This window comes from Falco naumanni, chromosome 15 (genome assembly GCF_017639655.2).
Source record: "Falco naumanni isolate bFalNau1 chromosome 15, bFalNau1.pat, whole genome shotgun sequence".
Classification (NCBI taxonomy): domain Eukaryota; kingdom Metazoa; phylum Chordata; class Aves; order Falconiformes; family Falconidae; genus Falco; species Falco naumanni.
Window position 1 is genome coordinate 17,830,358 of NC_054068.1, and position 27,701 is coordinate 17,858,058.

A 27,701-nucleotide genomic window follows, 5' to 3' on the forward strand; every position below is an offset into this window, starting at 1 on the left:
CGCCGGGGTGTTTGGATTCGAATGCGCGTCGCGAGGCCGAGGGGCAGCGGCGCAAGCGCGGTGTGCGGCGGGGCGGCGCTGCCCCCTAGCGCCGGGGTGCGGCATGCCGGGCGAGGAGGAGGACGAGGCCGAGCCGGGGGCCGGGGGCGCGACCCCCGCCACCGCCCCCTCCCCGCCGGCCGAGGAGGGGGACACCCGGCAGCGCTACGAGGAGCTCTGCAGCAGCCTCAACATGGACGAGCGAGCTCGCTCCGAGGCCTGGCTCAGTTACCAGAGCATGAAGCGCAACTACACCCTGGTGGTGAGGGGCGCCGGGGCTGGCGGTCGCGCTGCGGCGGCGGGGCGGGGGGATCGGCCGCGCCAAGGTGAGCGGCCCTGGTCGGTCAGCGCAGCGGGAGGGAGAGAGTTAAGCGGGGGGAGGGAAGGGGACGGTTCTTGAGGCGCAACGGCCGCTCCCTCACACCGCCCGGGCCTTCGCTCGCAACCGAGAGGGGGCACGTTCCCGTCTGCTCCGCCCACGCAGAGCTGGCCCCGGCCCGCCAGCCCCCGGCCCGCCAGCCCCCGGTCGGGGCCGCGCCTCAGCCGCGGGAGGCGCCGCGGAGGGACGTTCCCCCGGCGCCGCCGCCGTGAGCGGCCCCCATGCCCGCCGGGGAGCGGGGCTGCCGCGGGCCCGGGCGCTGCCGGCTGGCCGTGCTGCCCGGCTCTGGGGCGGGGGGAAAGCCAGAACAACCACCATTCCCGGCCGTAGCAGTAAAAAGGCGTTAAAAACAAACGCGATCGTACGGCTGTGGCGCTTCTGCTTCCAGCGGTGCAGCTGCCGGGCGCGGTGCGGGGCTCCCGGTGGGGGTTACCGCGGCCGCCCCCTGCCCGCTTAGGTGCTCTCGGCTCAATTAGAACCAACGGGGTTTTGCGCGACCGCGGCGCAAAACTTCGCAGGCGGGCGAAGGCGGGCGGGGTTGGTAACATCGTTCTTTAAAGCGGTGACATGACGTGACGCAGTTTTGTTTGGGAGATGCCTTTTACCGGGTGGCGTTTTAAACGTAAAGGTGGCGCGGAGGGTGGCGGCCCGCCTTCGGCCCCCGGGGGCTGTTCGGGGCGTTGCGGGGCTCCCCTTGCCGCAGCCGGGCCGCTGGCACACCGGGAGCGGTTAGCCCTGCCGTGCCCGGGCCGTGTGCTCGGCCCGAGGGAGCTGTTCTGCCTGCGGGCACCTCTGTCACGCTGCCTCACCGTCGGGAAGGGGCTGGGAAGCTCAGAAAGAAAACTTCCCTTTTGCTAAAAGCCTCTGCTCGTCTGGCCCTGTGACACCGCATAGCCCGAGAAACCCACGGCATCGAATTCAGCCTTCTGTGCCCCGGTTTTTTAACTGTCTTTTTCCCATTAAAACATATGCGTTTTTAAACCGAAGACGGAGAGTATGATTCGAAAGGGTTTCGTTGGACTTAATTTCTCTCTTAAGTACCAGACCGGGGAATGGTGGTGGTGTGCAATACGGAGAAAAACGGAAACTACATTTTTCCGTTCCCCCTGCCTGTTCACGGCAGAAAAATGTTCTGACAGCAAGGAACTGGAGCTTTTAATAATATTTTTTTGAAGGCCAAGGCAGTACAAAACGTTACAGGAGAAGAGCAGCAGTTCAAACCTTATTACGGGAGAAGAGCAACACTGAAAATATATTGTTAAACTTTGGGTCAAGTGTGAAATTGACGAAGGTAACTAGTAACTATGTAATTGTAGCATTGACACGGTTCAGTATTAAGTATCTGTTTAAGCCCTTGTTTTTCCCTGTAGTTAAAAACACAAAGTAGTTAAAGAGAACTTTGAAACAAGGTATCAACTTTGTCACTGGTTGAAATTGATTTGTTTAGGATGCAGTTCTGGTCCTTTCCACACACACACACACCCCCCCATGGTAGGTGCATAGCTGGAAAGGGTGTTTTCCATGAACTCTTTTTAGATGCCTGATGTTTTAATTCACAGGGAAATGATCTGCACTGGCTAGCGTGTGCCTTGTACGTGGCTTGCAGAAAAGCAATTCCAACTGTGAGCAGAGGGACAGCTGAGGGAAATTACGTATCTTTAACCAGAATTTTGCGCTGTTCAGAACAAAGGTAACTTTTTGCTAATTTTTACACACTTACAAAATTTCAAAGACTGCTTATCAGCTTATGAAATTTAGAAACTGAGAACACAGGCTAAATGTCTTTCTAGTTTCCTGCTTTTAAAGACAGAATATATATCACTGGAATCTTTGTGTTAGAGCTCGTTGCCACACAAGTAAGACACTTTCATTTGGTCATTACTGTGTTGCAGAAACACTGGTTTTCAAAATTGGAGATTGATTCCCTGTCTCAAAGGAGAAAGAAACTGGTCCCTGAGTAATAGCCTATTTTTGAAGAGTGTACAAAGTGTGAACTTCTCGCATGAGAAACCTTTTTTAATTGACTGTGAAAATAGGCACACAATTTATCTCTTCTCTTTTTTTTGTTTTTTCAAGAAGACTGACGTTTTACTTGCTTTATGAAATTGCAGTGGTGTCAGAATCTGACAAACAAGTTTGTATCAAATATTTATATCTACAAAACGAGAAGAGCAGCTTCCTAAAACAGTTGACTTTATTTATTAGCAATCTGATTGTTTTGTAACAATTTAGTAGATTTGGAGGGGGAATGTTGTTATGTACTTTTTCTCCCTATCTCCTTTAGTGTTGGAGCACTGCTATCGGTTTAAACAATGCAAAAGTGTTCCTTTAAAAACTTAATGTTTTTTTCCCCCTGAATCAGAAATTCAGCAAACTGAATGTGGATAAATTGTTTCTGTGATCTGGGCCATCAAAGACTAGTAAGACTGAAAAAGTAGGTGTAGAAAAAAAAAGAGTGAAAAATAAATGAAAGCCAGATTAATGGAGTGAAATTTACTGAAACTTAGGGTTTATTCATACTTTGTAGAATCTTTTTAGCATTGTAGAATTCAGAGTTTGTTTTATTTAAGTTAATGAATTCTTCAAAAAAATGAGGGAAATCTGTTTTTAATCTGTTGGAGTTGATTATGTCTTTGAGAAAAAGCTGGAACTGTGAATATATAGTTGACATGGTCATCAGCCGAGGATTTATATTTTTATATTTTTATAGATATTTTTATAAATATTCTGTGAGCTGTCTGAGTTCATGGGTTATGGGTGAAGGACTAGCTGAGGGTACACTGTCATGTTTGCAATACCAACTTTTTATCAGTCAGTACCTTGGGAAGTAGAAATTGCACTTTTGTTGAGAATGTGTATTTCTGCAGGAAAAAAAGCTTTTCACATCTAACCCATTTGGTATTTTCAGTTTGATCGAGTTTTTTAACAAGATGAAAAAGTGGGAAGACATGGCAAATCTACCGTCCCAATTCAGAGAACGAACTGAGAGATTAGAGAGAAACTTTACAGTTTCCGCAGTAATTTTTAAGAAGTACGAGCCCATATTTCAGGACATTTTCAGATATCCTCAAGAAGATCAACCTCGTCAACAGAGAGGAAGAAAACAGAGGTACGTTCTTGTTACTTCCAGCCTGATTTTAGAGCATTTCTGTTACAAAAATATAACAAAGTCACTGGTTGTTTTAGTTGTATTTTTGACTGTATTTTCATAGCCGTTATTTATAATATCGGAATTGGTCTGTGTCCCGGCTCACAGTAATTTTTGAATCGTTTTTTTTTCAGTTTGTCAGATATGACAAGGTGCAGGAAATCCCACAGCTGCTAAGTTTCTATGATTTGGGGGGGGGGAATAAAATCAGTTTGCATCAGTGTTTCTAAGCTGAGAAAGGCTGGAAGAATTTGATCTTTATATGATCTGTATAGCCTCAATAGCTCATAGAACAACTCGGTCTGTTTCACTGCCTACTCATTCCCATAGTCTTCTTCATCAATGCAGATCTTCTGGATATTTTACTTTACTGTAGAAGCTTTGTTTCTTTGTTGCTGGTCATAGTAGAGGTGCTGTGGAAATTAGTGCTAGCATTTTTTTCTGGTTATTTTGATCTTAACAAGATTTCATCTGTTTGTGCCAGCACTTAGCCTGGCTTGTCATTTCTCCTGGTAGTTAGTAGAGACTGATTTGTTCGCTTTCATTATTTCTTTAGTCTTTGCTGCTGTGAACTGTGTTTTTTTGGTTGCTTTTATATTGAGGGGTTTTTGGTTTGGTTGGTTTGTTTGTTTGTTTTGGTTTTATTATTTTCTTTTTCTAGCATTTACAGGCTATTTCTAGGTGGGGGTTTTGGCTTTTTTTTCTTCTTAGTGATTCTTAGTGATTTTCTTCTTAGATTCACTTAGCATCACTTAGTGGCATTAAGGTGTTTGAATCTATAATAAAAGACAGGATTGTTCCTAAGTAATTTTGTTGGAGAATGCAAAAGGTGAGTAAAATCACATTGGACTATAGATGGAATAGAGTTATGTATTGAGATCAATATTTGCATATAATGGTGAAATTAAAATATGGTGTGTATATAATTCTATGATTAGAACTAGAGTAAACCCTTCTAGCTGGTTAGCTTGGATGGTAAGGTGTGAAGTAATTTTTAAGTTGGAAGATGATACTTATTTGGGGGTGAAATGCAGGTTAATTTTGACATTTAATACCATACTTAGCATAACCTGATGGAATAAGAAAATAAAAGGTTAAGGCTGATAAAACTACTGGAGAAATGGAAAAGACTATGGCCTCACCATGAATTAATTAGGCCTTAATGAAATAATTTCCAACTTAAATACATAATACTGGATGAAATAAATAATACTGAATACAGTCTTATGGAGCAAGCAATGCTTCTAGAAACAGGAAACCTGATAAAAACTATTTACATTGTGCAAATGCTGCTTGGTTTTGAGGCTCACATGCCTATTTTACAATTTAAATTAAAAAATGCACTTAAAAAAAAAAAACAAACTAGAAGGGATGAGATAATATCGGACAAAACATCTCTGTGCCACCTTCTTTCTTTGCTGCTCTAATGTTCTGCCGCCCTGGGGATGAGCTGCGATATATGAAATAGCAGTTCCAGGGATATGGTATAACATGGTATATGGAAACAAGGAATGATGCTGTGAAGCTATAAGAATCAGTGCTGGGGGAGTTTTTTGGTGGGTTTTTTTGTTCTGTCTTTATTTATTTATTTATTATTTATGTTTATTATTATGTTACAAAGAACATAAACCAAACTTACTAGCCAGTAATACGAAAGTAGGAAGGAGATTTAGGAAAACTGTCCAGTATGTTATACATGATAGTATTAAGAAATAACAAATCCTCAATAGCTGCAAAACTTTTGATTTAAGAGCGGTCCTCATGAATGAGTTTTATTTTATTTGAAAGTATTTAAAACTAAGACAAGCAGAGGAACTTGGTTCTGATAAATGATTAATATATTTTGAAATTCTTTATACTATATAAAGTTCTATACAAAATGCTTTACATCATTATATAGATGACACACAGTTCTGAAAGTTTCGCCTGTGTGAATATATTAATATAAACACACACTGTGTGATGTGTTCCTCCAGGAACCTGTACACATGTTTATATTGCTGAGGTTGCTTATGAAGAAGGAATTTCAACTGTGGTTCTCAAACTATTTCAGTCGACTATATTATGTACCATTTGTTGTAAGCAAAAGCAGAAATAACATTTTCTGTAGATTTTAATACAGATATTTGCCTGTTCTTTGGAACTCAGATCACACTTTTGTCTTAAAAGGAAACGTTTAGGCGAGCCATATTTAAATTTAAAGTGATTTTCTGCTCAAGTCTTGGCCTACTTTTAATGGAATCTGCTGTAGTGGTATTTGAATCATTACGTGCACGCTGAGACTGGGCTTCCACTTTGTGCCTGCACTAAACCAGCATGCAGCTTGTTTTAGTGAGGTTTTTATTGGAAGGGTGTAAGATTTTGGCCACACTATTATAACACTTAATTTTCTTTTGGAACGATTGAACGTTGTGTGATGTTCTATTGGTCTTAATTCATGGAGCTTATTGGGTGTCATCTTGCTGTGTTTTTCCCCAAAAGGCGACAACCGTGTACTGTGACTGAAGTTTTCCAGTTTTGCTGGGTGCTGTTTGTTCATGCAAAAGGTAAGAGATTTGAAAGGGATTAAATCCAGCAAACCTGGTTTTGTTAGTCATTACATCAGTCCTTGAATACTGAATAGGTGCAAGCATTGCTGAATTAAGAAATGCCTTTGGAGAAGGAGCCTTCTCAGAACAGCCCGAAGTAATGAATTTTGTCTTAATTTCCCCAGGTCTCTGTTTTACCACACTTGTAGGGTGAGCCATATGACCAAACAGTTTGCTTTTATATGCAATAAATAGGTGGCTTTTATATGGAACATTTTCTACAAAGTTACCAGTATTGAGAAGTTTTATGCTGTAATTCAACGGAGAAAAATTAGCTTAGCATTTTAGTGAATTAATATTTAGATGTTGTTGTAATGAACATAAGGTGTATATGTATGTTTACTGGGAGCAAAGAATATTTGAATTCCTCCTACCTTTCCAGCAACACTGAAAATATTTAATGATTTTTTTTCTACAACCTACTAAAAATTTATCCTAAAATGCTAGATCTGTATACTTTCCTGCTAGTATCACAGGCAGCGTTCTAATTCTTTTGATAGCCTGTTTGCTCCCCTACCTTTTTAAAAAATGAGCACACGGCAACTGGACCAAATAACTATATGCATTACTAGATAGGTCTGCACACGCCTGTCTTGCAAGGGTGATTTTCTTTTGGTTTTGGGACATAGCACTATATACAGAAATGGCTGACTTGAAGACTCAGATTCCTTTGGAAGATGTGAGGGGATCCTCTGTTGGTTTGCTTCTGTAGAAATAATGCAATGAACAGACAATATATTGCAATGTATATACAACTTTTATCATAATAGCAGCCTTAAACCTAATAAGAATAGTAGAGGATTTCACAGTTTTTCTTGATAATGACTGATGGAGAAAAAGCCACAGGAGGGAACGAGATTAAGTCTTTATTTTAGGCCTAAGTTGTTCGGTCATACCACATGTAGTCCGAAGTCTTCCCTCACTAAACCTGTGTCTTAAAGAGTTTCTGCATACCTAGGGCTTTATTCAAGTGCTGCTTAGATGGGTGTTCGCTGGGAATTCTGTATAAGAGAGTGTTTTGAGGAAAATAAAGACAAGATTTACATTCACTGAAAGAATGCCTTTGTAGGTTCAGGTCCATCGATAATTTCCAGAGACATTTTACATCTGTCCATACCATAACTTCTAGTAGAAGAAAACTAACAGTTCCGTTTCTAAAAGAAAGGGATAAAAGGAGTTTTGGTTCGGTTTTGGGGTGTGTGGTGGGGTGTTTGTTTTCCAATTTAGAAGTGAATCAGTGTTAAGATTCCTGCAGTGTGCTGTAATTTCCTTAATTGGCTGCTTTTGAGGATAGGACAGAGTAGACTGTTACAATATTGAATTATCTGGCACTTGTTTTGCACAATACAGATTAGCCTTTCTTTCTACACTGTACCACATTGCAGAGGGTTGCCAGCAACTCCCTTTAGGAAAAGGTACTGGCCACATTACTTGGGCCCTCACCATCACGTCTTTGGGCAAGGATCAAGAGGGGTGTGGTACTGCACGAGTGCGGTACTGAACATTGCATCTCGTGTAGAAGATGCCATTTTCCAATAGGCTGCAAATTCCACTTCACTGGGGAAGAGGAACCTTTCCTAAACAAGTTGGTTGCTTACAACCCTCAAACAGTATGGTTGTTGGTTTTTTCTTTTTTTTTTTTTTAGTCCAGAATAGCGCTCGCAAGTAGTATGAAATATCTATTCGTATTCCACTGAGTCCGGGTGAGAGTTGGTCCTGTACTTTATTTCTAGTCAGTCAGGACTTTACCTCTTTAGCATAGTTAGGCAACTGAGAGAGTAAGTAGGTCATTCTGAAAAATCACAGGGTTTTCTTTTCCATTCTATAAAATCCCTGCTTTTATGGGTACACTGGACAGTCGACAAGATGCAGAGGGACTTTTTGAGTCTTCCTATTGCCAAATTATTGGTTAATATCTTTGAGGAACTACATCATCATTAACTACATGTTTATTAGCGAGCAGTTTCAGATAGAAATTAACTTTGTACAGAATACTATGTTGATGATGTACCCAAATAAATGTGACAAGAAAAAAGGAAAACATACAGTAATTGTAAAGCTAGTAAATGACTAGTGGTACATTTATTCAAGTGTGGCAGCACAGAAATGGAAACTAAATGTTGATCATGTAAGGCACTTAAGTATTCATGTTGTTCACTGTGTTTAGAGGGTTGGCAGTAATCCTTATCATGGCAACCGCACATCAGTGCAAGTTCAGGCTTGTCTCTGATATTTCTGCAAGCCTGAAGATCATTGCGTTCAGTTTCACAAAGGCAGAAAGTACAGGTCTTGTTCGTGCCTTTGGTATGCGCTGCAAAGTAAGACAGTGACTTTGTTTAGCAATACTGCATTTCTTAGGTACTGTTTTTAAAAATTTCTATTTAAATTCTTTACCTTGACTTTTGTCTTTCTTTAAAATGGAAATGGAAAAAAATTACGCTGCACTGTGATAACTGTTTTTTTAATTGTTTAGTAAAAGGCTGTGAAAGGGAGTAGTAAGCTATTGTTTGAAATGTCATTGACAAATTATTTGTATGAAACTACTGGTATTGTAAAATTGGATTTATTTTTGACGGCTGACAGTAACAATTGCCATGCTCTGGAGTTCAGGGTTATGAAAATGAAGCTATATTACAAGAGTTACTTCTTGAAGATTCTGATTTATTAACATTTTGCTATTGTATTTAGCTTTCATTGCTTTGCTGTGAATGTTTAATGACTTGCAGATAACTGATAAATGTGTACAGGTAATTCAAATTTCATGTAGGCTTCATTGTTCTAAATAGATCCAGATATGTGCATTGCAATTATTTCTCTTTTAACAGACATGGAATCAGAAAATTGAATATAAATTTGAATGAAATAGTATGTTACTAGTAGAAAAGTAACAGCGTAATTCAGAAAAAAATCTTTTAATCGTATATACATTTTGATGTGTTCTAAGTGATTTTATTACTGTGTGTTACATTTCTTCAAGGATTTAAAACTGTTCTTCATATGGGTTCAGCTAAGTGGTTTGGAGCTTACCTGAAAAGAGAGGAGGAAAAAAAAAAAAAAAGAGAGTAGAAGAGTTATTAGTATTGAAAGAGTAATAGAAAATCATGCTGTGCATAGAAATTCATGGAATTGTGATTTATGGTTTTAATTAATGGTTCAGTTTATTTTACCAGACTCTTTTTAGTTATGGCTGTTCCTCTAAAGGAGTATCATAAACCTAAATGAGTTCAGTAAAAAGACTAATGAAGCTGAATATGATCTTTGTGAAAGGTAATAATAAGAGTGAAGAGGTTACAGGGATTCTTTTCTACAGGAAGATGATAAATAAAAAAATACTTGCTACATTGTAAACCAGATCAGAGGCAGCCGTTTTAACTCTTTTTGTAAAGCACAAGAGATATAAAGTTAAATTTATTACTGTTTATAATGAGCATGCCCCCAACAACATTTTTTGTAAACAAAAGATTGGTAAAGAAAAATGACCTCCTGACTTGGCATTGAATATAGATTTATTCTGGAGAATAGGGCAGGGACTGACGGAGGGGGTGGTGCTTTCTTGTTCTGCGACATCTGAACGCTTGGGTCTAGCCTAGCTAATGTTAAAATTGTTTGCAACACTTCACAGTGATGCAAAATTGGGGAAAGGGAAAGTCTCAGTCAGAACCCATTCTTCCCCCTTAACACGCCTTTAGCATAACGTTCTGCTTCAGGCAGATGGAGTAAGAATCTGTGAAGGACGTAGCGCTGCCAGGCAGTGGGGCTCATGTTGCCAGAGTTATGGTACCAAATTTTTCTTCCTTGAGGCAGTTTGCGTTATACAGTTTATACTGCTTCAAGTTATTTATTCGCTGATTAATCAGATTACTGTGCATGAGGGAGTCTGCAGTATCATGTTTATCAACATTTTGGTAAGGTTTGTTTTCAAAACAGCACAATATATTTGAGTTCCTGCACAATTGCCGCCGTTTCTGAAAACATATTTTCCTATTATATTTGCTATATTTTATTAAGTGTGTGTCTGGTTTACTACCTGCATTTCTATCCAGATATTTATAGTCACCAGTCTGTATTTCCAAGACTCCATTGTTGATCGTAATACAAATATCAACAATTTCTTGGTTAAAAGAATATTAAATCTATGTGAATTTTAATTAAATGTTGTATGTCTTTTTAATATTGAAGGTAATTTTCCTATGATCAGTGATGACTTGGTCAATTCCTACCACCTCTTGTTATGTGCTTTGGATCTAGTGTATGGAAATGCTCTCCAGTGTCCTAACCGTAAAGAACTTCTGAACCCTAATTTTAAAGGTATGCTGGAAAAAACTCTCTATGCAAAGCCTGCAAGAACTTCTAAGTCTATTGAAGCTAGTATGAATCTGTGTGGCAGAGAGCAAGTCGAATAATAATTGCTTTGAAATATGTGGGAATTAATATTTTGCGTATCTGGCCACACAGATTTATATTAATGTAGTATGTCATAACAGACTACCGAATTTTGTCAATAATATAGTAAGTCAAGAATTTAATTTACAATGGAAATACCATAGAAGAAAGTTCCAGAGTAAGAATTTCAGTTGATGAGATGGCAGTGTCAGAGTGCCTCATGATGCAGTCATTACTGCAGTCAGACTGGAGAGTTCCCGTGAGGCAGCAGCTTGGGAAGACCCAGTGCTTGAATACAAGAGTGGCAAGCTGGTTGTTCCTCTCATTTCTGGATCGCTGCTTTTCTTTTTCTGAAAAGAATGGAAGTGTAGGTTGGCTTGATAACCACAAATGCAAATGAATGGTAAGAAGTTTCCGTTGAATTTCTGATGTAATACTTTCCAGGCTTATACTTCATTCTCAGTGCTGTACAGTATTCGCGTTTACTTTGTAGTGGTTTGGATGTGAACCGGGACCATTAGCTCAGATCTATTTGAATAAATCTTTTGGTTCACAAGTTTGATCTATTTTTTTAATTAGAATTTACATTTTTAATTTTTAGTACTCGGTATCTAACTTTTTTTTAATCTCTGACTAAAAATTGACTTTCGAGAACATTATCAAATTGAGTAGGCATTATATAATTAATAATTAATTCAAGGAAACGAATTAGTTTCCTATTTTAACTTCACACTAACTAGACTACACAGCATAGAATTTAAGTTTAGTAAGAAAACAGGATATGGATTTGCAAAATAGAATAATACAGTATTTTTAATTATAGGTTTACCTGAAGACTTTCATAGTAAGGATTATAAAGTATCCTCTGATCCTCCCTGCATCATTGAAAAACTGTGTTCATTACATTATGGATTAGTTTTAGAAGCAAAAGGCATAAAGGAACATTTTTGGAAGCCATATATTCGGAAACTTTTTGACAAAAAGGTTGGTTCCTAAATTTGTAATGTAGAAAAAGTTCTTCTTACTCATTATCTTTTTAAGAACTGACAAGTCCATCCTTTGTTCTTATCTGCCTTGCAGCTTTTAAAAGGAAAAGATGAAAATCTGACTGGATTTCTAGACCCTGGGAACTTTGGAGATAGTTTGTGAGTCACTGTATTTGTGCTTTGGTTTGCATTAGCATCCCTCTCTAATACAATTGCACTTGCATTATTATTTGTATCTTAACAGTAATAGTAGCTAGCTGACTTGCGTATTTGTTAAAGTTTACATGTTATGTTGTGTTTCAGTCCCTTCTTTTTGAGGTGGTATGGTCTGACCTGTATTTGAACGAGGAGTGATTCCTCGGGAGGGTGTTACTCGATGTCTGCTTTTATTCCTATGTTTCTATGTTGCCTCAGTTGTGTTTTTTATTATATAGCTCAAAGTGTTTGTATTTAAAAGATGTGGGAGCACACTGAATGAGTTTGAAGTGGGAGGGAAAAAATGGGTTTTGTGGTATTTTTTTCTGTATAAACCCAGAGATGCTTATGAGTAGGACTTTCTTTGAAATAGTATGAAAATGGTAAGCAGAGTTTATGGTGATGTGGTGCTGTGTATATTTGGAGGAGTTTCCAGCCAAATACAAATTCTCAATGTTTTATTGTGTTCCTCGTGCAGCTATACTAAGTGGCAAGCCATCAGGCATAATGGGAAAATAACCTTCTTGCCACTGTCACGTTTGAGATACTGTAAATTTTAAAGGCACTCCAATGCTTAATTCAGGGTTAAAGGAAGTTCTGAAGTAGACATCCAGCAGGCCAGAACTGTGTTGGGTAATAACCAAGTGAACAAAGCACTGTCTAAATACAGAGGGGTTTGTATCTGCCTTTTCCTTTCTGCTGTAGCAAAGCCATCAACAAGGCCTACGAGGAGTATGTGTTGTCGGTAGGAAATCTGGATGAGCGAATATTTCTCGGGGAGGATGCAGATGAAGAAATTGGAACGCTCACAAGGTGCTTAAACACAACTTCAGGAATGGAAACAGCTGAAAGAGTACAGGTGAAGCATAATTTGCAGCAGCACTTTGACAGGGTGAGTATGACGTGGTCTGTGTTGCTGTTTCTATATGGAGAATAAGTTGAGCTGGTCTGTGTCCGACGAGGAGAAGCAGCTACTAGAAATTACATGTATGCCTATGAGTACAGAATGTCAAAACGTTCCTGAAGATGTAAAAGATGTCTTAAGGGAGGAAGGACACAAGGCAGGCAAATAAAAGAGGGATATAAGCTGTATTAGCACTATTAGATGACAGGGAGCAAAGGGGTAAAAAGTCTAGGTCACTGAGATAGTTAACGTGAGTTCTTTCCGGTGTGAGAATTGGTTGATGGCTTTCAACACTCTGGAGAGAAAAGATCACAGTAACCTTATTTGCAACATCAGTGCAAAGAGTTAATTCTTTTCTTCTGATCTATTTAAAGAAATAATCAACCACGAAGTTTTGCTGGTGTAGTTCTGGGTGTGTAACTCCTGTAGGTTTCTGTAGCGATGAAACGTGTGGCCCCTAACACAGCGGCTGGCAGCTGCAGTGCTTGTGCTGTCTGTGCTCGGGGCGTCCCGGCAGGGCTGGGGAGCCCTCTTCCCTGGCAGGGTATGGGCACAGAAGTAAAACACACGTGGGGGGGGGGCAATGGGAGGAGCATTGGGAGCTAGACTTCATGGTGAAAAGACTGCAAAATGTAATGTAGTTGTTGAAATAAGGGAAGAGTTTCTTGGTTAAGTAATTGTGTGGTTAGATAATTAGAAGATGCAGTGGTTTTCCTTGTACACTAATTGAAGGAGCATCCTTGATGTTAAATTATTTTGATGTGATGGCTTGATCTGATGCAAATGAATTAAAATGCTAATCAGGAGGCCTTCTCACGTCAGGAGTTGCACCTGCTGAAAGGGAACCCTGGCTCAGTATGCTTCTCCTGTGAGCTACAGCTGTCTTTGGTGCTCAGGGGACGGGGGGGGCTGCTGGGGGCTTTGGCGTTTTTTCAGGTTGGCCTAGTTGTTTCCCACCTCACTCCCAGTATCTGCGTTTGTGTGAGGTCACATCATCTCAGTTTATAGAAACAGCCAAGTGACAAGGAGAAATCTTTCATTGCTGGCTATTAACTTTTTGTTGTTGTTTGTTTGCGCTGATTGATTCCTAGCCAGTTTTTCCAGGCCTATATCATAACACAGGGTAAGAAATCTACAGCTTGACACTTCTAGGTTGCGACCTGTATCTCGGTTTTATAACAGCGTACACTTGTATGCTTATTTTTTGGGTTTTTTTTAGTCCAAATCACTTAGGATTACAACCCCACTGACTGGCCGCAAGTATATTAAAGAGAGCAACCCATATGTGACACCTGTTTCCATAGCAACGTACAGTTTGAGCCGCCTTCATACGATGCTGGCAGGACTGAAAAATGCCCCCAGTGAAAACCTGGAGCAAATACTCAGGTAAGTTTGATGTCCAGCTAATCAAATAATTCTATTTTTTAAATAGTTTTAATAACAACCATTAATGCTAACCAGTGTAATTTAAAATGTGAGTCAGTCTTGAAGTTCTGGAATAAAATAGGACCCAGCGAGACATTTAAATTTGGAAAGATTTTGTTCTCTTTATTCAGATACATTTGTCCTTAAGACGTTGATGACTGTAAGAACAAGCGGTTCTGAGCTGCTCTGACAGCAAACTGCTAATACAAAACTTTCAAGACTTTTTTTCTTCCTACCTAGCAAATCACTCCATACTGCAGGAGATGCAAAATAAAATTTATTCTCCATGCAGATAAACGTTGTTTCAGGTACAATATATTTTAAAACACTTTTTGTATCATGTGGAAAATGGTGTTGAAGTATTTACCCCTTGTCACAAAAAGATATGCATATTTACTGCAATGGATACAATAACAATATGCTATGGACATTTTACAGTGCGTGTACAGGTGGGCACATACGGGGGGGGTTGCTATGCAATATTTTTACAGTTTCACGCTTTCATCATATTATGAAAATAGCTGTGGGATTTTGGGTTTTGTCTTGGTAGGAAGAGTATGTTGTCAATGTTTAGTTTTTATTTACAGGGCATGTTCCAGGGATCCTTCTCAATCTATTGCGAATAGAGTAAAAGAAATGCATGAAGTGTACTGCCAGAGCGTGCAGTCTGAAGGAGAATTCAGTAATTTTTCCAAAGGTGGGAAACATTTTACTTATACAGAAAAGAATTAAAATGCCTGTAAACGCATTGCTCTTCTGCGATTAACTTGTAATTAACTTACAGTTTTACTTACAGGTTATGCTCTGGCACAAGCGTTTCTTCTATTTTGTCTTCTCCTGTATTCTTAAGACATGGCAAGTTTCAACGCTGCATACTGTTTTATAATCAGCCTTAGCTTTAATCACTGGAATTTGATGATACTTTGAGTTCTACAGAGCTGAAATGAAAAGCACTGTTAAGGGCACTGCTTTGTCTCTCCAATACAATAGTGGTGGCATGGATTTCTGGCATGAAAAACCTGACTAACTCTAGTCTTTAAAAATCCTGCAGCAATTTTGGCTTACATACAAGGGTGGATTAGTATGGATATTAAAATCCTGCCAGTGTAAACACAAAGTATTATTTGCAAAGTTGTTGAAAGTGTGTGAAGAGGGATTGAAAATAAGGAAGATGCTCTTGACCTTCTTGTTTCTTAATAAGGCTTTACTCTGTTCTTGTCAGCATGGTTGCTTCTGTGTTTTCTGTTGCACAGTGCAAGTTGGTTCCACAGAGGCATAACTTCTCAATGTGTTTTCTGAACTTGAAATACATACATTATATTATGGCAATGTTAAGGATTGTTCTTATAGGTGGTGTTTTCCTCAAAATCTGGGTTCAGTAGTAAGTTATTCTGCTCTGCATTCACAAGTCAGTGCAGCAAGGGAGAAGGATTCCCAACTTAACCTAGGACTAATTGGTTTAGTCCTGACAGTATTGTAGCCGCAGCAGCATGGAAATCCACACAAGCTACTGAATTGCTGTATTTCTATAGCTTAAGATAAGAATATAATTATTTTATCCTACATCACAATATTGCTTCTATTTATAATTCCTGCAGATGTTGCCAGTAAGCATTTTCGTCGTGCTGAGGTGCTGTACTACAAGGTCTTGGAGTCAGTCATTGAGCAGGAGAGGAGGAGACTGGGAGATGCTGACTTATCTGTAAGGACAAGTCATCAAATTGTACCTGATTTTTAAAGGTGGACCTACAAAAAAGGAAACCAGTTGTAAAGCAGACTAGACAGCTATTTAACAGGAGGGTAAATCTCTGAAAAATAGCTTGTAAGTACACCTGAATGGAACAGGAAAGTGTACAAGAAATAATTTGTGTTTCCAGACATAAAGACATGTGAGATTTTTAATGACTAAAGATGGCTCCTTTTGGATTCTCTTCTGTGTCTTGCAAGATAACGTCTCTTTTTATAAACTTGACAATCTTGCTGTTGCTGCAGAACAGAAAGCATTTCATTGTTCTATAGTTACTGTAAATTAAGCATTAAAATTTGCACCTCTCTTGCAGGCAATCCTGGAGCAAGACGTGTTTCACAGATCTCTGCTGGCATGCTGCCTCGAGATAATTACCTTTACATATAAACCACCTGGAAACTTCCCATTCATCACTGAAATATTTGACATTCCAGTTTATCATTTTTATAAGGTAAAAAGTGTTTGACAGCTAGAAATGCTTATTAAGCCCTGGGTGCTCTGTTGACTTGTGTTAGGTCATCTCCTTGCCTAGACGTTAACTGGCACGTTACCCCTTCATGCTCAGCTTTGCCCCTCTTTGTACTGAAAAAATACTACCCAGGTGTCTGTCATTCCAGGGTGTGCCTTGGGCATTTTAAAAATCAAAATAGCGGTTTAACGCAGGAGCAGTGTCCAAGTATCTATATAGAAACTAGTGCTTTATCATTTTATCATGAGCTGTTGTTGCAACTGTTCCGCAACACTGCCTGACATGTTTGCTTGTTTAGAAAGATACAAATCCCATCTTCGAGATACCATCTGACTGACTGAGTCACAGTAATGCAGCCTTAGTATTTCTCATCATCTCTTTTCCTTGAATATCGGGAATTAAAATGAGATCTTTTTGTAAGAAATATATGAAACAAGTACGTTATGTGGTTCATCATTATCTGCCTTACAGGTAATTGAGGTTTTCATCAGAGCAGAGGACGGCCTTTGTCGGGAAGTGGTAAAACACCTTAATCATATTGAAGAGCAGATCTTAGAAAGTATGGCATGGAAACAGGAATCCATACTGTGGGACAGAATCAGAGAGAATGAAAACAAAGTTCCTACTTGTGAAGAGGTGAGGACTTTTTGCAGTGTTTTACCTAGTTTTTTCTATTCGGAGAGGAGGGGAGAGAGCAGATGTTACCCCCTGAAAGAGAGGCTGCAGCTGTCCAGATTTCAGTTTCACCCTGCAACCTAACCAGTGCAAACAGTAGACGAAGTGTGCTCCGGTCTGTCTGGGGACATCTCTATGGGGGGATCCAGCTGAGATTATTTTCACCCTGCATTTACATCCATTTACTATGGCCAAACTGGGACGGCTGAACCACTCACTCACATGTGAAAAAATTACTAGACAGGCAGAAATGTGGTAAAAAGTCCAGACTTTTAATTGTAGGCACAGAAAGATTATTACAGTACTGTATCTTCTGGAGTAGTACAGTCACAACAAAGTTTTAGTTAGGTTTATTGTAAGTTTTTCAGCATTCCTATTTTTATGTCCCCCCCCCCCCCCATACTGTTTCACTGTTCAAAATTTGCAGTACAGAAGCTTTTAGAAATTTGTTATGTAGTCCATGTGTGATACAGCCACTCTAACAGGAGTATAACTATTTTAGGTAATGCCACCTCAGTATTTTGAGAGATCTGCTGGGAACAGTGTTGTCGGTTCACCATTGACACCAAGACGAATAAATGAGGTTCGTGCTGAGACTGGAGGCCTAGGAAAAGGTGAGACAGCTTCGTAGATTTAAAAATTAAAGCTGTGGTCTAAGTCGTGCACAGCAAGGAGGCTGCTTTAACGTCAACGTACAGTTCATTGCAAACACGTTCATAAATGGTATTTCCATTGCAAGTCACATATTGTTTCAGTGTGAACAAAATACTGAGTGCATTTGTCTTAACCACCCGAAAACACCGTATCAGAACAGTTAGCTATGTGAACATTATATAATATATACATATATGCTATTTATTTATGCACTACTTATGCTCTAATAGGTAGCACTTGAACAGGTTGCTTTGCTGTTATACCAGAGTAGAAGTTCCACTGTATATTTAGTTATGTGAAGTCTCAAACTATTTTCTTCTGGAAAAGTGAAACATAATATGTTTAGGTTAGAAAAGTATTAAACAAAGCATGACTTGAGATTAAGTTGCCTCTAAAAACACTCTGTAAGCCACAAATGTAGACATAAGGAATTTAAAAAAAATATTTCCTGAAGAGCTTTGCAGGACAGAGTTTGTTTCTCATTAGATTTCTGTCACATATTTGTCTAATAAGGGATTATACAACAAGAGCCAACTCCACAGAGGGGGGTGTGTGTTTTCATCCACAGGCCTATCGTCCTCTCCAACTACCCTGTATGACAGATACAGCTCTCCTGCCGCCAATCCTACAAGGAGAAGACTGTTTGTTGACAACGACAACAACTCTGACAGTGGAACTCCAGTAAGAGTTTCCCAACAGCCCGTGGTAAACACAGTGCCAGTGCAGAACATGAATCCCGAAGCAATGTCCGTGACTCCAGTGCCCGGCCAGACGCTGGTTACAGTGGCCACTGCCACCGTCACAGCCAACAATGGGCAAACTGTGACAATACCAGTACAAGGTGAGAGAAAAACCACAGCCGAATTATTCGACTTGTTCCCATCACAGTATTAGGACACAGTAAGGGGGAGAGGGGGGAACAGTCCGCCAGTGGAGGGGGGAAAAAAAGTAGTATGCTTAAGGATTCATAGTGGGGAAAAATTGACTAAGTGGGCAGAATTTAGAGACAGAACCCAGGAGCTTCTGACCGCCAATGTCTATTTTATAAAAAAACGTTATTTCAGTAAGCCTTCCTTTCTCAACTGGCACAGGATAAAAGTTGTATTAGCATGAAAAACTTAGTCCAATTTCATTATCTTCTTATCTCCTTATGTGGAATATTCAGAGTATTTTAATGAAACAATTATATTTAGTGTATTATATATGAAGTTATAAGCAACTAGTAAAAGAATTACTGAATTACTTGAAAAACCAAACAAAATTAAACCACCCCAACCTGCTCTTATTTTGGACTCTCTTTTTTTCTTAAACTACAGGTATTGCCAATGAAAATGGAGGAATAACTTTCTTCCCAGTGCAAGTGAACGTAGGTACGCAGCCTCAAGCTGTCTCTGGTCCCATCCAGCCTCTCAGTGCCCAGGCGCTTGCTGGGACCCTGAACCCCCCGATGAGCGGGGCGACGCTGCAGCTACCCGGCCAGCTAACGGTGCAGCAGATCTCGCCCGGAGAGCAAAGACAAACCCAGCAATTTACCACTGCCACATCCGTCAGGCCTCGGAAGATGGGCTCACTGTCACTCTTCTTTAGAAAGGTACTTTTTGGTCTAATTTGTGCTTTGCTTAGTTTGTATTTCAGTAAGCCTTCAGTGATTTTTAAATGATATGCTTATATTAGTAGTACTGAGAGTGTGTTCCATTTCAGAGCTCATCTATGCCCTTTGTCTATTCACACACCTACCTGAGGAGTAGTTTTCTTACGCAGGCACCTTCTCGCTAGCAAAAGGAGTCCCGTCACCTCAGCTACTGCATCACTAGCTGTGACGTAGATTATGTTCTTGGCCAGCAGGTACTCGAAGGTGTCAGTTTTCTTTAAGGCTCTTTAAAAGGAAGAAATTCACCTTTGAGATACTATGGTTTCTCTAGGCTGTGCAGTGCCCTTCCTGGGGGCAGGACAGCTCAGCATTCCTAAGTTTCAACCAAATGTTGTTCTTAGCATCGATACTGGTACCCAGAATGTCTGCGTCTTGTAAGCCAAAAAGTTATATTTAGTGACTCTTCTTTTGGCTTCTCATTTGCACGAGTTCCACAGGGTGTGTGAGGCTGAGCTACTCTTTAGCTGGGTAAGAAAAGCAGGACGGCTGCGGCCCTCAGCACAGCTTCCATTTCCACAGGTGTATCATTTAGCTAGCGTTCGTCTGAGGGATCTCTGCGTCAAGCTCGATGTATCCGACGACCTGCGGAAAAAGATCTGGACGTGTTTCGAGTATTCCTTGGTGCACTGCCCTGAAATCATGATGGACAGACATTTGGATCAGCTGCTGATGTGTGCCATCTATGTCATGGCTAAGGTAAGGCGTGAATAAAGAAAACAAGCAAAAAAACCCCAAAACTTTAAGACTTAGTATTCCAAAGACTACAATTCCTCAAAAATACCCCAGACAGCAAACCACAAAGACGCTACGAACCTGTCCTGTTCATCTCCTCTTAGGTTACTAAGGAGGACAGATCGTTTCAGAACATTATGCGCTGCTATCGGACACAACCGCAAGCCAAGAGCCATGTAAGTACAGCTGGCGTTACGCGATGTGGTAGCTGGTTTATTAAATGCCTTGGTTCTATTTCAGGAACGGATCACTTCTTGAAGTAACCTTTACTATTAAATAAATGCAGCCTGCAAGCCATTCTCCTCCAAAATCCTGCACCAGTGAAAGCTTTGTATGCTAAACCATAGCTACAACAGAAAAGATCTTTACTTAGAACCTAAGGAGGCAGTGCCTATTGGATAATACGCCCGTTAGGAGGCTGTATTTTCTGCAAGAAGGAATAAGTTTCTAAAAGGGAGATAATGCGACGCAGCCTGTTCTTTCCAGACTATGTAACTGCGTATCTAGTCATCCTGCCTTTGCCACGCTCCTCTTTTCCCCGCAGGTGTATCGGAGTGTCCTGATAAAAGGCAGGAGACGCCGGTGCCGCTCTGGCAGCAGTGACAGCAATAGCCAGCAGAACTCGCCTACAGACAGAAGTAAAGAAAGAAACAAAGAAAGAAGTGAGTGATTCCACATCCCAGATGTTTGGTTTTAATTCCATTTCCAAAGCAGTGTGTATAAGAGTGGGATTTTACGTCACCCCACCCCAAACAGTTCCTTCTTTGGTAAACTTGGACCCAATTAGGAATATATCGTTAACATTTAAAAGTTGCTACAACTCAAGCTTAGTATTACACCCACATTGACAGTTTTGAATCCACGACATGTGCTTACATCAAGAGTTTACCGTAACAGCTGGCCTCGACTCCCCGAGTTCAGTTTGTTCGCCAAAGCAGGTGTCTTTGTAGAACGCAAGAAAATGAGTGCTAGCCCGCGTTCGGCCGCTTTTATTTCCTGCGGCTGCAGCAGTTTCCTTTAGAGTAGCTGGCTGAGGGCAGAGCCGCAGCAGCCCAGCCACCCGCAGCAGCTGTTGTGGCATCTCTGACATCCCTGAAGATTCTTTCCCTGGTATTTGAACAGACACATTTTCCTTGAAATAACATTTATACAGGAAAGCACGTAAGTGATGCTGTATACTCCTACCCCCACTTTACTTAAATAGACGGCAGTATAAACTGTAGCTATTGATGTTTTCTGTCACAGAGAGGTGGCAGGGAGGGGAGGAAATAATTATATCTATTTTGCAACTTCCCACATTAAACCAGCAGGAAGTATTACTAAGCCAAGTATTTCTACTACTAGCTGAAAAAGACTACCGTTCCCTAGCCGAGGCTGTGCCAGCTGGCACCAAGTGAGACCAGCTCCTGGAAGTATAGCACAAATGCCTGGAAAATGGAGTTTCAGCTCTGCTTATATCGTGACGAAACTCAGCTTATGCAGAAAAGCCACTTGCAGTTTATCCAGGCAGAGGTTAGCAATCAAACACATTTCTGTACACCTGCAGAGCAGGTGGTTGGTCTCCAACACCAGACTGCTTTTTTGTAAGGGAAGATGCTAAGGGAACAGAATTAGCGTCGCTGACACTGACACCGGGCTCGCGGTCACTGCTGCGGTTCAGGACTCCGGCGCGGCTGCGTGCCTGGGGGTGAGGTGACGGGGCGCGTCAGGCGGCTGTGCCGCGTAACAGAGGGATTGCGCTCCTCTCTGCAGCCAGCAGGGACTCCAGCCCAGTGATGCGCTCCAGCAGCACCCTGCCCGTACCGCACCCCAACAGCGCTCCCCCCACCCCGACCCGGCTGACAGGTGCCAACAGTGACACAGAGGAGGAAGAGCGCGGGGATCTTATACAATTCTACAACAACATCTATATCGAGCAGATTAAAGAATTTGCCCTGAAGTATACTTCAAATGCAGTAAGTTCAATTCCGTGCTTTTCATTAGTAATTCGTTTGGGGTTTTTTGTAATGTATGTGCAGTAAAATACTCTGAGCTCACCTCACCGTAAGCAAATTCAAAGGGTTATATTTTTACGACAGTAATTTCACCTCAAGGGCAGACTGTGCTGCTAAAACACCAAGTATTTTCAATGCCAATTTGCCGTTTCCTCCTGGATGAAATAGGCAGCACCGAGCGGTATCAACTGCCAGCCTCAGACAGGGTCAGAAAAGTAAATTAAGAAAATACTAATCTGGCCTAAGAACATGACAAAACTTGCATCCGTTCTAAAAAACGGATGGTATGGCACCAGCAGAAAAACACTAAACTGTGTTTAAGGGAACCAACTCACTAAAGCCTTACTGCAGGAACACCCGAGATCAGGTACCGACCATCACGTGATTTTCATTTTCTCTCGCGCAGACCGATTCTCCTCCGCTCTCGCCCTACCCCTTTGTGAGGATTGGCTCCCCTCGCAGAATACAGCTGTCCCAGAATCACCCCGTCTACATCTCACCACACAAAAACGAGTCTACTCTCTCTCCTCGAGAGAAAATATTCTATTATTTCAGCAGCAGCCCATCTAAGGTGAGACCGCAGGGGTTTAGTTTGCTTTTATAAATCCTTACTTCGCTATTTTCTTTTTGGTAGTGAAATTGGAGAAGGTGGTGCAACACACCTTTCTGTTGACACTGTTTAACCTGTACTTTTTCACCTGACACTCTTCAAACTGTCAGTTCAGGCCTCTGAGAAGTTGTAAAGCAATTAGGTGTCCAAGGTACTTGTGTACTTTTAAAAGTTACTCTTTGCGCTGATCCACGTGAACGACTGGGGAGGCGCAGCCATGGCACCCTTTGCCTTCAGGTAACAGGTGAGTTACGTGGCGTGGCGACCGCTCAGGGAGAACGTTAAATACAGTCACATGCTCTTATCTACCCAGTGGGGGAAAGAGTCCCCCAAGTGGCTCTTAACACAAAAGGACTTACCAGGTGGATACGTAACAGGCTGGGTCCTGTCACCTCTGGTCACCAGGAATGAAGTAGGAATCTTCACTCTAGATGGCAGTGGCGGCGCCTGCGGGGGCGGGCAGCGGTCGTTCCTGCGGCAGGAGGGGGCCGTTCGGCTCCGTGTGCTGGAACAAGCGGCTCGCTTGAGCTCCAGCCGGGCTGGCGTACCCTAGCTCTGGAACGAGCAGTACGGGGATTGAAACGGTTGGTCTGTCACAGGCAGCGCCTTGTACAGCACAGATCGCCAGGAACAAAGCCTGCGTGATCCCGCTGTAACACAACTAACCAACGCTCACTTTATGTTTTGGTCATCATAACAACGAGAGGTAATTCTGCTTCCCCCCCCCTTTCTCCCTCCAGAGGCTAAAGGAAATTAACAGCATGGTTAGAACCGGAGAAACTCCGACCAAGAAGAGAGGCATCCTCTTAGAAGATGGTACCGAAGCACCAGCTAAGCGCATCTGTCAGGAGAATCACACGGCTCTGTTAAGACGACTACAAGACGTAGCCAATGACCGCGGGTCCCACTGAGCCCGGTGCCCCCACACAGGTACTCCCTCGCTGCTGCTCAGCCCGGGCAGAGCGTGCCGAGGAGCCCGGCCTGCCCTGGCTGCCGTGCCCGCCTCCAGGCTCTGCCTGCCGCAAGGGGCCAAGGAGCTCAGCGGTCGCACCCCTAACCCAGCTTCCCACCCTGCGACAGGTATTGGCAGCCACTTGCTCTAACCCGTCAACTCGCGCTGCTTGTGTCGGGGCTCCCCCGTCGCACTCACCTTTGGACTAGGAAGTTACTCACGTGCCAGACGTGGCAGCGCTGCACCAAGCTGCAGTGGTGTCTTTTTTTTTTTTTTTTTTTAACAGTAACCACCTCCACAAAAACAATGACTTACAGGTAATATTCCAGCAAAGTCCAGTTCTGCTTGGGAAGGGAAGATGGGAATAACCTTTCCCAGCCCCGAAGGAAGCTGGCCAAATGGATCCTTTCCCTATCCAGGATGTTTCGTGTGCCCCTGCAACCCATCATGTCATTCTGCTCCCCTGCTGGGGCGCCCTGTACAGACGTAGGTAGCTTTGTGACGCCTTGGTTTTAGCTGTGCAATGTTTTCAAGTGAACTCACGTTCAAAGGTGGCACTTTGGTAGGGCTGTGAAGCACCACGTGTAAGGCAGAGTAGTTTTGCTGTATATTTGCAATGGCACTTTCTAAATGTGATTTTTTTTTTTCCAAAGGCTGACTTCAGCTGTCTTTTCTGTATTGAAGCAATTTGATTTTTGTATTTATTTTCAAATTGACATCCCATAGCTCCCCTCTTCAGCAAATGGCATTAAGGTTTCATTGTAACGCGGTGCCTTTGCAGTAAGGAATGCAGGATGCTAGGGACGTCGGCTTTTTCCGAGGAATTTTATATACTTGTAACGTTCCTGCAGCGCGCTTTTCTTGAGAGTCAGGAACTGGCCACCTCACTCAGCAGCGGGATGGTGGGGTCCAGCTCTTAAAACATTTATGTAGCTTTTTACTTTGTTTTTAAAGGACAGGGCTTTCAGGGGGTTGGGTTTGTTTTTTTTAGTGGACTAAATAAGGCAGCCTGGGAGAAATCTCTCCCCGCTACCAGGATAAGGAAGCGGCACGTATATTACTATAGTTGTCTTATAAAATAGTTCCAAAATACCAGACTTAATAGGAAAGCATTAAACATACTAACACCTGGTACAGCAGGGCAGCTTACGGCTTCAGTGACACAGTGGGGAACACCGGTGGCGTTAACGGAAAACGTAGCACACGTGGATTCCCAGAAGCTTATATAAGGAAACAGAAGTTAAAAGCTCTGTGTTTTTAGTCATTCCTGCTCCTCCGAATTATTGGAAAACTTAGGATTTAATTCTACTGTCAATTCAATTCATGCAACATAAAAGCATCTTTTGTTCTTACCTGCGTAACAAAAAGGCTGAAGTCAAGAAATTGTGTAGATGTCTCTGTAAAAATATTTATGAAATTGTCAGACAATTCTTGTTACTCTGTACCATTTACGTTACTTTGTATGAAAATATTGCGAGTGTATTTTTCAATAAAGAACTTATAAACTCACAATCTTACGTGAAAAAAAGCAGCGTGTGTGCAAAGCTGAAGAGAGCCTGTAGTTCTCAAATGCTAAATGTGCAAAAATACAAATTAACAGAACTATCATATATATAGGTGGAGTATACAGGCAGAAAAACTTCAGTCAAACATTGCAATTAATGGTTTAAAAAATAATAATAAAATAATAATGCTTATTAGTCACACAAGGGAAGGATTTTCTCTTGTCCCAGTTCAGCCGTGGCGTTTCCTCCCACGGCACAGGGGAGCCGCAGGGGGCTGGCCGGCCGCCTGGCTGCACTGCGCTGCGCTCCAGTGGAAGGAGAATTACTGTCCTGTGCACCAGCCCACACCCTCACCTTCGAACTACGGGAGAGGAATTTCTAAAAATTCTTCATCAAGTTGTGAGGGCTGTGGCTGCCGGTGGCCACGTGCTGCACCATTACCTCTCAGTACCTGCGGATGTCATCTGTGTCATCACCTGGTGGCACTGAGCATCAGCAGCTTCTGTTGCTTCTGTCCCTTTCTGAAAACAAATAGTTCAGTAACCCTCAGCTGTAACAGCAGCACAGGGTGTTACGCTGTGAAACAAAAAAAGCTACTTCAACAGAAGCACTCCAAAGGAAAATAACTCTAGTATGGAAACATTATTATTATTAAAAAAAAAACAACTGAAGTAGCTTCACAATATTTCCTTCAAGATTTAGTAGAGTCATTTGGTTGGAAGGGACCTGCAGCAACCACCCAGGCCAAGGACACACGCAGCTGTTGAGGCCTGCTAGCACAAGTTACAGTTTCTGAAATATTCTTTCTGGAGTTCAGAATTGCAGAGATAGCATCAGAACCACCCTTAACAACCCCCTGGCAGGGACCTCATCGCAGTTGTTCATTCAATGATACACCCGTACGATCACGCCAGGAGAAAAAGCTCCGATTGCAGTGCTATTGCTTCAGTGCTCACCTCCCTACCTTGCTGCTGGAACAGCTTCTTTTAACACACAAATCCAACTGCAGGAAGACATTGCCTTCTCTCCCCTTTCTCAGTCTATTAAAAAAAATATATTATTTGGATTATTCTTTCTAAACAAACTTCCACATTCTCTAAAGAAAAAAATGTCAAACTGCTATTAGCATGGCTCTACCTTAGAGCAATCCAACTGCTCACCAGACCGAGAGGCCTGTGGCAGCTCAAAGATAAAACTTACTTGACCAACCCTCATTTTTATTGCGCCACCCGAGCGCTCTCCCTTCTCCCTGTTTTTGCAGACTGCCGTGTTTCCTAAACCCCAGCAGCAACCAAAGGGAAACAGCAGCTGCCACATCTCCGAGCCCGCCGCGGGTGATGCTCCCCAGGCGTTGCCTCGTATTGAAGCCCCCCAGCACCGCGGGGGCGGGCAGGAACACCGAACCGAGCCCTGCTGCTGCTCGCGTGGGAGAGCACCCCAAGACTGGAAGGGATTAAAATTCTGTGCAAGCCCCTCACCGAAGTGGCTTAGGAAGTTCCCAAGTCAGTGATTTAATACAGAGGCTTCTGAATAATTACTAAAAAAAAAGCTATCTCATTGCAGTTCAGCCCAGCTGTGCCTCCCCACCCAGCTGGGACCCGGTGCTCGGGCACAGCGCGATGCCCATGTCCCGCCCCACACCCAGAGCCCTGCACCGAAGCGTTTACATTTCGCCCTCAGCCTTCCCGGGAAGCGTTAGCGCAGAAACGTCTCCCAGACACCTTCCTTGGAACAAAGCAATGCCCACACCTCAGCACCACTGCCCCGGCAACACCCGCTCAGCCTTCCCAGCGCCTCCTCCATCGCCGTTTTCTATCCCCGACTCGGAAGAGGCACCGGGCCATGCCAAGGCACTCACAATTCCGCATAACCTGCCAGGTGTCCCAAGGGCACCGGCTGGTGGGGGCTTGAACGCCACACCGAAGGGACCACCAGCTGAGGTGTGCGGCACGGAGCCACCTCCTCGCCCTTGTACCGGGTTACAGAGCAGCTGGCTGCTTCTCTCACGGCTGTTTACGTGTCGAACACTGCGTTAAAGCCACTTGGTGCTGTACCCCGTTCTAGAGACTTCCCCGGCAGCAAGGGACCACTGAAAGCAAGCTGCTCCACAGCAGGGCCGTGCTCGACTAAGGCCATATGTTTGTTAGAAAGGTTAACAACCAGCCGCACGTGACACGGAGCATGGACTGGAACTGAACAAACGCATATTTAGGATTAGCAGAAATCTGTTCCCTGAAATGCAAATAAGAAAACCCAGGAACACTATGAAGGATTATCATCATCGTTATTTTTTAAGCAGTGAATCAGCTGCATGAGAATCAAGAAAAAGGTAAGAGAGCAACCAAAGAAACATTTTCCAAATATTAAGCTAGCTGTCAAGCAGCTCCCAGAAGCTGTTTGATTGAAGCCCAGGACAGCAGCAGCCGCCAGCGCTGCCCTGTGCTGTGCCGCACACCCGCCCGCCGGCACCAAGCCTGGGGAAGGCCAGGCTGGATGGAGCCGCCTGGGGCCCAAACCCTTCCCGGCGCCACGAGGGGCAGGGCGCAGCTCCGGTGAGAGCTGCCGAGATACCCAAAAGCAGCGGAGGGACCTCGGCGGCGCGAGGGCACGGCTGGCCTGCCCGAGGCCCGGCGACAGGCCGCTCCCCACGCGTGGCACCGCCAGC

General features: G+C 42.6%; 1 protein-coding gene across 3 annotated transcripts; it reads left to right on the forward strand.

The window, feature by feature from the left end:
- On the forward strand, positions 1-25,040 carry RBL2 (RB transcriptional corepressor like 2). 3 transcript variants are annotated; one of them, XR_005831063.1, is made up of 23 exons: positions 1-301; positions 1,978-2,108; positions 3,327-3,527; positions 6,048-6,112; positions 10,334-10,462; positions 11,361-11,521; positions 11,618-11,682; positions 12,424-12,610; positions 13,842-14,008; positions 14,635-14,744; positions 15,646-15,749; positions 16,108-16,245; positions 16,735-16,899; positions 17,441-17,552; positions 18,161-18,433; positions 18,909-19,183; positions 19,763-19,939; positions 20,080-20,151; positions 20,520-20,637; positions 21,728-21,930; positions 22,376-22,540; positions 23,320-23,551; positions 23,614-25,040. XR_005831063.1 is itself a non-coding variant. In XM_040614942.1 (23 exons), the coding sequence occupies exons 1-22, from the start codon at positions 104-106 to the stop codon at positions 23,488-23,490; spliced, it is 3,387 nt and encodes a 1,128-aa protein (XP_040470876.1). In that variant the 5' UTR covers positions 1-103; the 3' UTR covers positions 23,491-23,509; positions 23,660-25,040. The 3 variants fall into 3 exon arrangements, 2 of the variants coding, with proteins under 2 accessions (XP_040470876.1, XP_040470877.1); XM_040614942.1 differs by having other exon boundaries at positions 23,320-23,509; positions 23,660-25,040; XM_040614943.1 differs by having other exon boundaries at positions 23,320-23,509; positions 23,818-25,040.
- The last annotated feature ends 2,661 nt before the right edge of the window (positions 25,041-27,701 follow it).